Consider the following 12364-nt stretch of genomic DNA (forward strand, 5'->3'; position numbering starts at 1 on the left):
ATATACGCTTTGATTGGTGTAGGATTATTACATGACTCAATACAACAACTGACTACATTGAAAGCTTTTACTGTTCTAAAACGCAGATTTGTGGCCATTATTGAAACTGAAATGTTGATTAAATCCTGAAACACACGTGATCGTTGTCATGTGATGAATCTGGCCATTCGTGAAAAGCTGTGTCGTCATCAGCGCTCCAGCAGTCACTCTGGAGAAACTGCAGGCTGAATCAGCCGGCTGCTCTCGGAACACTCTCGCAATACTTGATGCCACACGTGACAGTCATGTGCATCGGCGCAGTCTCAGTTGGACAATATTCTACCCGGTATGCACTGCTTCAGTCAGATTGCGATTGGTTTGCACAGTGCTGTTGAGTCGAACACACCTGATGCTCAGCGAGTAAGCTGTCTAAGATCGGATGCAGCTAGTTACTTCTCACTAGTGATTCCTGATGGTTTCACCTTTATTTATTTATATATATATAGTGCTTTAAACAAAATACATTGCACCAAAGCACTGAACAACATTCATTTGGAAAACAGTGTCTCAATAATGCAAAATGATAGTAAAAGGCAGTTCATCATTGAATTCAGTTATGTCATCTCTGTTCAGTTGAAATAGTGTCTGTTTTAATTTGCAATCAAGTCAATGATATCGCTGTAGATGAAGTGACCCCAACTAAGCAAGCCAGAGGCGACAGCGGCAAGGAACCGAAACTCCATCGGTGACACAATGGAGAAAAAAACCTTGGGAGAAACCAGGCTCAGTTGGGGGGCCAGTTCTCCTCTGACCAGACGAAACCAGTAGTTGAATTCCAGGCTGCAGCAAAGTCAGATTGTGCAGAAGAAACATCTGTTTCCTGTGGTCTTGTCCTGGTGCTCCTCTGAGACAAGGTCTTTACAGGGGATCTGTATCTGGGGCTCTAGTTGTCCTGGTCTCCGCTGTCTTTCAGGGCAGTAGAGGTCCTTTCTAGGTGCTGATCCACCATCTGGTCTGGATACGTACTGGATCCAGGTGACTGCAGTGACCCTCTGATCTGGACACAGACTGGATCTGGTGGCCAAGGTGACCTCGGAACAAGAGAGAAACAGACAAATATTAGCGTAGATGCCATTCTTCTAATGGTGTAGAAAGTACGGTGTTATGTGAAGTGTTCCGGTTCCAGTTTACCTAATTAATGCAGCCTAAAAATCCTTTAACGGATTTGGATATTAAAAGCATATTAGTATGTTATGTGTATGCCAGGTTAAAGAGATGGGTCTTTAATCTAGATTTAAACTGCAAGAGTGTGTCTGCCTCCCGAACAATGTTAGGTAGGTTATTCCAGAGTTTAGGCGCCAAATAGGAAAAGGATCTGCCGCCCGCAGTTGATTTTGATATTCTAGGTATTATCAAATTGCCTGAGTTTTGAGAACGTAGCGGACATAGAGGAGTATAATGTAAAAGGAGCTCATTCAAATACTGAGGTGCTAAACCATTCAGGGCTTTATAAGTAATAAGCAATATTTTAAAATCTATACGATGTTTGATAGGGAGCCAGTGCAGTGTGGACAGGACCGGGCTAATATGGTCATACTTCCTGGTTCTAGTAACAACTCTTGCTGCTGCATTTTGGACTAGCTGTAGTTTGTTTACCAAGCGTGCAGAACAACCACCCAATAAAGCATTACAATAGTCTAACCTTGAAGTCATAAATGCATGGATTAACATTTCTGCATTTGACATTGAGAGCATAGGCCGTAATTTAGATATATTTTTGAGATGGAAAAATGCAGTTTTACAAATGCTAGAAATGTGGCTTTCTAAGGAAAGATTGCGATCAAGTAGCACACCTAGGTTCCTAACTGATGACGAAGAATTGACAGAGCAACCATCAAGTCTTAGACAGTGTTCTAGGTTATTACAAGTAGAGTTTTTAGGCCCTATGATTAACACCTCTGTTTTTTCTGAATTTAGCAGTAAGAAATTACTCGTCATCCAATTTTTTATATCGACTATGCATTCCATTAGTTTTTCAAATTGGTGTGTTTCATTGGGCTGCGAGGAAATATAGAGCTGCGTATCATCAGCATAACAGTGAAAGCTAACACCATGTTTCCTGATGATATCTCCCAAGGGTAACATATAAAGCGTGAAGAGTAGCGGCCCTAGAACTGAGCCTTGAGGTACTCCATACTGCACTTGTGATCGATATGATACATCTTCATTCACTGCTACGAACTGATGGCGGTCATATAAGTACGATTTAAACCATGCTAATGCACTTCCACTGATGCCAACAAAGTGTTCAAGTCTATGCAAAAGAATGTTGTGGTCAATTGTGTCAAACGCAGCACTAAGATCCAATAAAACTAATAGAGAGATACACCCACAATCAGATGATAAGAGCAGATCATTTGTAACTCTAAGGAGAGCAGTTTCAGTACTATGATACGGTCTAAATCCTGACTGGAAATCCTCACATATACCATTTTTCTCTAAGAAGGAATATAATTGTGAGGATACCACCTTTTCTAGTATCTTGGACAGAAAAGGGAGATTCGAGATTGGTCTATATTTAACTAGTTCTCTGGGGTCAAGTTGTGGCTTTTTTATGAGAGGCTTAATAACAGCCAGTTTGAAGGTTTTGGGGACATATCCTAATGACAATGAGGAATTAATAATAGTCAGAAGAGGACCTATGACTTCTGGAAGCACCTCTTTTAAGAGCTTAGATGGTATAGGGTCTAACATACAGTATTGTTCAAAATAATAGCAGTACAATGTGACTAACCAGAATAATCAAGGTTTTTAGTATATTTTTTATTGCTACGTGGCAAACAAGTTACCAGTAGGTTCAGTAGATTGTCAGAAAACAAACAAGACCCAGCATTCATGATATGCACGCTCTTAAGGCTGTGCAATTGGGCAATTAGTTGAAAGGGGTGTGTTCAAAAAAATAGCAGTGTCTACCTTTGACTGTACAAACTCAAAACTATTTTGTACAATCCTGTGAATCACTAAACTAATATTTAGTTGTATGACCACAGTTTTTTTTAAACTGCTTGACATCTGTGTGGCATGGAGTCAACCAACTTGTGGCACCTCTCAGCTGTTATTCCACTCCATGATTCTTTAACAACATTCCACAATTCATTCACATTTCTTGGTTTTGCTTCAGAAACAGCATTTTTGATATCACCCCACAAGTTCTCAATTGGATTAAGGTCTGGAGATTGGGCTGGCCACTCCATAACATTAATTTTGTTGGTTTGGAACCAAGACTTTGCCCGTTTACTAGTGTGTTTTGGGTCATTGTCTTGTTGAAACAACCATTTCAAGGGCATGACCTCTTCAGCATAGGGCAACATGACCTCTTCAAGTATTTTAACATATGCAAACTGATCCATGATCCCTGGTATGCGATAAATAGGCCCAACACCATAGTAGGAGAAACATGCCCATATCATGATGCTTGCACCTCCATGCTTCACTGTCTTCACTGTGTACTGTGGCTTGAATTCAGAGTTTGGGGGTCGTCTCACAAACTGCCTGTGGCCCTTGGACCCAAAAAGAACAATTTTACTCTCATCAGTCCACAAAATATTCCTCCATTTCTCTTTAGGCCAGTTGATGTGTTCTTTGGCAAATTGTAACCTCTTCTGCACATGCCTTTTTTTTAACAGAGGGACTTTGCGGGGGATTCTTGAAAATAGATTAGCTTCACACAGACGTCTTCTAACTGTCACAGTACTTACAGGTAACTCCAGACTGTCTTTGATCATCCTGGAGGTGATCATTGGCTGAGCCTTTGCCATTCTAGTTATTCTTCTATCCATTTTGATGGTTGTCTTCCGTTTTCTTCCACGTCTCTCTGGTTTTGCTCACCATTTTAAGGCATTGGAGATCATTTTAGCTGAACAGCCTATCATTTTTTGCACCTCTTTATAGGTTTTCCCCTCTCTAATCAACTTTTTAATCAAAGTACGCTGTTCTTCCGAACAATGTCTTGAACGACCCATTTTCCTCAGCTTTCAAATGCATGTTCAACAAGTGTTGGCTTCATCCTTAAATAGGGGCCACCTGATTCACACCTGTTTCTTCACAAAATTGATGACCTCAGTGATTGAATGCCACACTGCTATTTTTTTGAACACACCCCTTTCAACTAATTCAACTAATTGCCCAATTGCACAGCCTTAAGAGCGTGCATATCATGAATGCTGGGTCTCATTTGTTTTCTGAGAATCTACTGAACCTACTGGTAACTTGTTTGCCACGTAGCAATAAAAAAATATACGAAAAACCTTGATTATTCTGGTTAGTCACATTGTACTGCTATTATTTTGAACAAAACTGTACATGTTGTAAGTTTAGATGATTTAACAAGTTTATACAATTCTTCCTCTCCTATAGTAGAGAATGAGTGGAACTGTTCCTCAGGGGGTCTATAGTAGCTGACGGCTGAATGGTTGCAATTTTATCTCTAATAGTATCGATTTTAGAAGTAAAGTAGTTCATAAAGTCATTACTGCTGTGGTGTTGGGAAATGTCAACACTTGTTGAGCATTTATTTTTCGTTAATTTAGCCACTGTATTGAATAAATACCTGGGGTTATGTTTGTTTTCTTCTAAAAGAGAAGAAAAGTAATCAGATCTAGCAGTTTTTAATGCTTTTCTGTAGGATATGCTACTTTCCCGCCAAGCAATACGAAATACCTCTAGTTTTGTTTTCCTCCAGCTGCGCTCCATTTTTCGGGCTGCTCTCTTTAGGGTGCGAGTATGCTCATTATACCATGGTGTCAAACTGTTTTCCTTAACCTTTCTTAAGCGTAAAGGAGCAACTGTATTTAAAGTGCTAGAAAAGAGAGAGTCCATAGTTTCTGTTACATCATCAAGTTGTTCTGAGGTTTTGGATATGCTAAGGAATTCGGATACATCAGGAAGATAACTTAAAAAGCAGTCTTTTGTGGTAGAAGTGATGGTTCTTCGATACTTGTAACAAGAAGTAGAATTTACAATTTTGGCTATATGAAGTTTACACAGAACTAAATAATGATCTGAGATATCATCACTTGGCTGAATAATTTCAACACTATCAACATCAATTCCATGTGACAGTATTAAATCTAGAGTATGATTTCGACAATGAGTAGGTCCTGAAACGTGTTGTCTAACACCAATAGAGTTCAGAATGTCTAGAAATGCTGATCCCAATGCATCTTTTTCATTATCGACATGGATATTAAAATCACCAACTATTAAGACTTTATCTGCAGCCAGAACTAACTCGGATGTAAAATCACCAAACTCTTTAATAAAGTCTGTATGGTGCCCTGGTGGCCTGTATACAGTAGCCAGTACAAACATAACAGGGGATTTATCATTAACATTGGTTTCTCTGGATAATGTTATATGAAGCACCATTACTTCAAACGAGTTATACTTGAAGCCTGCCCTCTGAGAAATCCTGAAAACGTTATTATAAATTGAAGCAACTCCTCCCCCCTTTGCCTTTTAGACGCGGCTCGTGTTTATAACAATAATCTTGGGGGGTGGACTCATTTAAAATAATTTATTCATCAGGTTTTAGCCAGGTTTCTGTCAAGCAGAGCACATCTATATTATGATCAGTGATCATATTATTTACAAAAAGTGTTTTCGTAGAAATGGATCTGATATTCAATAAGCCAAGCTTTATCATTTGTTTATCCATATTGCATTTGTTTTTTATTTGTTGAACCTCAATTAAATTGTTAACCTTAACTTGGTTTGGACGTTTTTTGTATTTTCTAGTTCGTGGAACAGACACAGTCTCTATAGTGTGATATCTAGGTGAAAGAGTCTCTATGTGCTGAGAATTAACTTTCAAAGGATTGTTAGTCCTTGTCGCCCTCTGTTGTTCAGAGAAAGGTACACCAGGGTTCTTACACCCTCAAGTAAATCCAAGCACTTCCAAAGACATTTAATTTTCCAGCACTTTAGACTGGGTAAATTACCTTTTTATTTTTATTTATTTATTTTTGCATGAACACTCTTACCTTAGTTAAGCACATGCGCAGATACCCCATTGACACACTTACTTGTAAAACGTTTGGATTTAAGGCGCATTAGCAATTTCATTTTTCTAGAATCTAGACAAATCAACATTTGGACCGGTACAACAGTTTGTATGAATGTACTTACAATAATGATGTCCGTAGATTTTGTCGCAAAAACGATTAATGTTTGTGGGAGAATGACACATCATGTTCATATATCCTTCGATATGTGATTTTTATAGCATAACAGATGGTTAATCCATTCGGGTTTTAATTTACAGAATGTGCAACATATCCCTGATTGATAACTGACGATTCCACTGCATTTCGCAGACTATGCCACAAGTTCATTCTTTTTTACATCGTTCCGCTGTTGTGATGACGATGTTCAAGAGAGTCCAGTCCAATGACGCATGATCTGACATGACTGTAGCATTCAACACCGTGTGTGATTAATTATAATGCCAATAATACCTACCCTGATGCTGGGGAACCCTGCATAAGATTATATGCATTGCGGTCTTAGGATGTAGTTTAACTGAGCAGGGAATTATTATTATAATTTTTTTAATGCCATATGTTCAGACTCTAATTTAGGTAACAGCATAAGCAAAATTACGATCTGTACATTTAGTAGGCTATTAAGCACTTAATCGATACATTAGTTTGAGCAACAGCACATCACTGATTAAAACCCAGTGTGTTGGAGTAGTTGGATAAGTTTGATGAAAGCATCCCCAATAGATGAGCCTGAAGCAGCAGCCATTAATATCGACAGCTTTGACCACAGATTAATGAGGCTTGTGGGTATATTTAACCGAGTTACCGGTTTGGCAATATGATAGTATGCCTCGCAACGTAACGGAACAATAGCTTTTTCAATAAGCAATGTCTGGAGCATGTTCAACAAAATAGCACTAGGCAATAAAATGAAAGAACTTTGGTTAGCTTTATGAAGACATCCAGAGATGAATTAAAGTTTAAATGGCAGTTGTTCGTGGATGCTTTGATTTTGTTGAATATATGCTTCTTCCTACAGGATGCAGATCTTGTGTAAAGTTGTGAGTCGGTCGTATGCACACTCTGACGATGAATCAAATGCGAAGTATCTATATCAGCAGCTCATTCATATCAATTCAGTCTGTTGCTTGACAAACAACATGGCAAATTAGCTTAAGTTCACGACTGAAATATGTTTGAGATACTCTGTGGGGATCCTGCCAAACCTGATTTAATCCTTCCTATGGAGATAGATTCACCGTCTGATAGTTCCTGAGCGAGCAATGGCTCTTCTGAGCAGTTTGAGCCTTGCAAGCCATTTAGCATACTTAACGAGCAGTAGTGTCACGTGTATATATATATATATATATGTCCTGTGTAAAACAGGAGTGGTAGTGATTGGAGCGATTTGACAGCTGACCGCATCAGCTGTTCACAGCCTTGCCTCCGTGGCCTGACTGAACTAACGCTGCGCTCAATTTCTTTCATCTTATGTTCCATAAAGAAAAAATTCCCAGTTTGTACTTTCATCTGTCCATACTCCGATTTCTTTCCCTAATTCAGTACTGGTGGTCTACATTTAGATACCTAGGCATTCTTCACATTCACAAAGCACTTGTCCAAAATGTTATCTTTTCTTGTTCCTAGCTTAACATATTATTCAAATCTTGGCAGCACCGAAAAGGTCTCCAAGCAGTATAAGGGGGGCTTCAGGGTAGAAGAGTTGCAGTTCATGTATCTTGTCTGCTATAAGACTGGCCGCTTGTGATGGTTTGCCACTGGGCGGGACATATATTGTACAACAAATTGAAATTGTAATTACATCCACATATAATTTATATAGACACATATGTCCCCCCACATCTACTGTTTCCTGAGTCTTTGTCCCTGTCTGCCCAAACTAAGGTAAACCCGGAAAGTTCAAAAAGATCATCAGGTATTGTAGGATAAAGTGAAGTGACGTGACATTCAGCCAAGTATGGTGACCCATACTCAGAATGCGTGTTCTGCATTTAACCCATACAAAGTGCACACACACATACACACACACACACATTCAGACCAGTGGGCATTATTTATGCTGCAGCACCCCGGGAGCAGTAGGTGGTTTTGGTGCCTTGCTCAAGGGCACCTTATTTGTGGTATTGCTGGACAGAGTCTCGAACCCACAACCCTAGGGTTAGGAGTCAAAACTCTCTAACCACTAGGACACGACCTCCCTATGTAACCAACTTTAAGTGAAACATAATAGATAAGCCTCATGGTATTCATTACAGTACCTTCTGTACGATTTTAAGGTGTCCACTTTGAAGTTCAAAGAACGCAAAGTGCTGATGATGATGGAGGGTAGCAGCGGCCGGTTAAATCTCCAACAAAGAAGAGTCCTTATGCCCCCCCACAGGGTTAAAACACAGTGGGGACAGAGCCTTTCCAAGGGTTGGCACCAAATGATGGAACAGCTTACTAGTGTGAATTTGAACGTTATCATCTCTTTCTATGTTTAAATCAAAGCTTAAATCATATTTGTTTTATATATATATATATATATATAGCATTTAACAACTAATGTATTTTACTGTGTATTTTACTTTGCTGTTTGAAATAAATTTTTTATATATGGTTTCTAATGTACAGCAATTTGTTTAACCTTTTGGTTGTTTTTACATTGGCTTAATAAATAAATAACCTAACCTAAAATAAGCTATAGCTAATCATCAAGGAAGCTGCCTACAGGTATGCAGGCAGTTAAACTTCACTATTGCACATTTATTTACGGTGTACTTATACAAGAGGATATTTTGGCAGAGAAAAGTTTCATGGGGCTCCTTCAGCATCAGGCATGAACTTCTACTAAACACACATAACCCTAACCGTCCTCAAGGAGTCCGTCAGGAGCACTGATATAGAGCTGAAAGGAAAAAAAATCTTATCAGCATTTCTCTGAGACCTCGTTTTAGAAGCTCATGTTTCTTGACCATTTATTTATTTTTTATTTTTTTAAGAAAAGCAACAAAATGACAGACTGGTCTGAAATCAGCATTTTAATGTTTGTTTTAGCATAAACAAAAATGTCAAGTTTCAAGATTAACTAAAAAACACAAGGAATCTTATATGATGAAAAACTAATCTCTTTTACCTTTATTCTATCAATATATATTTTTAACTCAGTAAGCACCAACAGTATTTTCTGTATCAGAATACAATCACAAACTCATATGAAGAAAAACAAATGCAATCATAAGATGATGTAAATTATAATTGGCATGCTAGATTAGATAAATACTGGTAAAGCAGTAATTGTGTCACCACTCTGCCTCCCCCACAGCCTTTGAGAAAACATAGTCTTTCCCTCCGTAACACATGACTCCATCTTTCAAGTAGAACTTCCAGCGGTTTTTGCTACGGTGAATCTGTAAAACAAACAAACAAAAACAAAAATCAATAACTTTTTTTTTTTTAATTATCGAAACTAGTGACGTTATAATGAACTTTAACTCTTAAAAGTGTTTTGTCAGAGAGATTTGTGCTAAAGATATATGACTAAAATACAAAGAGAGATGTAGAAAATTTACACATGCAGTTATTCTACTGCAGGTGTTTGTGTAGTCAATCTTGTCTTCATTTGCTTTGGTTACTGCCGGTGTCAACACTGACAGATAATGAAAATGATGCACTGCCATTAGCATTTCTCAGTCATGTGGGTTCAGATAAAGTGTAGCAGTCTCTACTCATGGTCAGAATCGTATAGATTTATGTCTGTGATGATAAGGAGTTCATACTGAAAACCACGGACTGATTATTCAATCCATATCAGAACACAATCTTCTGTTTCTTATATGCTACACTTAGCCACGGTCATTTTACTAATATTATTTGCATACCTAAGAATAAGCTATTATAATGAATGATCAGCAATGCAAAGACTTTCACTCATAGTACCTTTTATTTTATCATCATCATCAATCATTCAATGTCAACAGACAGCAAGAATGAATTAAACCTTTGAAATGATTACATTAGACATCACACGTTCTGATGTTCATTCAGATTTATTTCACACTGTATCTTGTATGAAAGTGGAAGAGACTCGCGATGCCGCTTGTACTCAGGTGAATATAGCGATCTGTCATGCCACATTTAAAAGCAACAAAACAGTATTTATTGTTATTGACTTGCATAACAAAAGGAAAAAGCTCTTTGCTATTACTGGAGGGCTGATAGTCCACATAGTGTTTAATAACACTAATTAATGGCCATGCATCTTATTCACATGATAGTTTCAAATGATACAATTAGAATGTCTGCATGGTGTTAAAATGTTAAGATATTTTGGGCATGAATGTATTGTTTTTGTGTTGCATGTTTATTCTGTCATCACACATTTTACAATTTTTAATTTGTTTGCACACTTGAATTAACAGTAAAGGCAGCTAAGTGAAAATAACAGTGGATTCTGTTTATGTGAAAATAGCAGTGAAAATAGCAGTTTTTTTTATGATATGCAATTTAATCCGCGCAAATAGTTATAGATTCCATCTATTGACACATCGTCCTGTTAAAATTACAGGATTTTATGCTATTTATACTACAAAAAAGTTGGGAAACTGTATAAATTCTGAGTAAAAAAGGAATGGAATAATTTATAAAGCTCCTGACCTAACCTGATTTTATTCACAATAGAATATACATAACATATAAAATGTTGAAAGTGAGACATTTTGAAAGGTAAAACATTTGGGAAAATAGTGAATCAATATCAGAAAGGAGGAGTTTCTCAGAGAAAAACGGCAAAGAGTTTGAAGTTATCATCATCATCATCTAGAGTGCATAATATCATCCAAAGATTCAGAGACAGAGAATCAATCTCTGTGCGTAAGGGTCAGGCCCTTGGACAGCACTGCATCACATACAGGAATGATACGGTAATGGAAATAACAACATGGGCTCAGGAATACTTCCAGAAAGCATTGTTGGTGAATACAATTCACCGGGTCATTCACCGTTACCAGCTTAAACTCTACAGGTCAAAGAAGAAGCCATATCTAAACATGATCCAGAAGCGCAGGCGTTTTATCTGGGCAAAGGATAATTTAAAATGGACTGTGGCAAAGCAAAATTTGAAGTTCTTTTTGTAAAACTGGGACGCCGTGTCATCTGGACTAAAGAGGACAAGAACAACCGAAGTTGTTATCAGCGCTCAGTTCAGAAGCCTGTATCTCTGATGGGATGGTGTTGCATGAGTGTGTGTGTGGGCAGCTTACACATCTGGAAAGATGAGCTCCATCAATGCTGAAAGATATATCCAAGTTCTAGAACAACATATGCTCCCATCCAGACATCGTCTCTTTCAGGGAAGACCTTGCATTTTCCAACATGACAATGCCAGAGCACATACTGCATCAATTACAGCATCATGGCTGTGTAGAAGAAGGATCCGGGTACTGAAATGACCAGCCTGCAGTCCAGATCTTTCACCCATAGAAAACATTTGGTGCATCATAAAGAGGTAGATGTGACAAAGAAGACCTAAGACAGTCGAGCAACTAGAAGCCTGTATTAGACAAGAATGGGATATCATTCCTATTCCTAAACTTGAGCAGCTTGTCTCCTCAGTCCCCAGACGTTTGCAGACTGAAGAGGGGATGCCACACAGGGGTAAACATGGCCTTGTCACAACTTTTTGAGAGGTGTTGATGCCATGAAATTTAAAATCAACTTATTTTCCCTTAAAATTATTCATTTTCTCTACCTGTTAACCTGCACCCCGACGCCTGCATCCTCAACACCCCTCAACTCGCACGTGTCATTGTTTATGAACAGATTAAATGAAATGGGAAAAAATTGATCTTGACAAACTAAAGATCTAAGCCTCAAGCATCGACGACAGATCACTGTTCTTCCAATGGAAAGCTTATAAAGACTGTATTTGCTAGATTTGTGTAAACAGTACACAAAGCAGGAAGAATGAAAATGCAGTACACACCAGATCCGTCGTAATAACGAGTCAAACACACCCACAGCTGTAAATCCCGGTTTAGTTAGAAAGGTAAGGGTCCACTGACCGATATCTCATGAAACACGTTTAGTCCAACGAAGCAATAACGTTGTAATATGGATCATAATTCCTTTGTTTATGTTCTTTTAGTTCTTCGCATCTCTCAAAATGCTGTCTACGGATGTGAAAAACGCAGAAAATCAAACCCAAATTTGTTTTGATGGACGAATGTTTCAGAGGCAGTGTGTAAACCTGATTGACACAATGAAAGGTCATAATTTGTTGTGCAAAAATTTCAGACTCAGCGTGCAATGACCTTAAAGAACTGCTCTCAAGACACCAGCTTGCT

At 38.2% G+C, this 12364-nt stretch overlaps 1 protein-coding gene across 2 annotated transcripts in view; it reads right to left on the minus strand.

Annotated features, from left to right (window-relative positions):
- Positions 1-9053: 9053 nt before the first annotated feature.
- Positions 9054-12364, minus strand: part of gtf2a1l (general transcription factor IIA, 1-like) — a 36519-nt gene continuing 33208 nt past the window's right edge. For both annotated transcript variants that reach the window (XM_026224698.1, XM_026224697.1), the window contains one exon: positions 9054-9430. In XM_026224698.1, coding sequence (XP_026080483.1) covers positions 9323-9430 — 108 coding nt within the window. In that variant the 3' untranslated portion in view covers positions 9054-9322. The remainder of the gene's footprint in view (positions 9431-12364) is intronic.

This window comes from Carassius auratus, chromosome 38, assembly GCF_003368295.1.
Source record: "Carassius auratus strain Wakin chromosome 38, ASM336829v1, whole genome shotgun sequence".
Taxonomy (NCBI): Eukaryota; Metazoa; Chordata; class Actinopteri; order Cypriniformes; family Cyprinidae; genus Carassius; species Carassius auratus.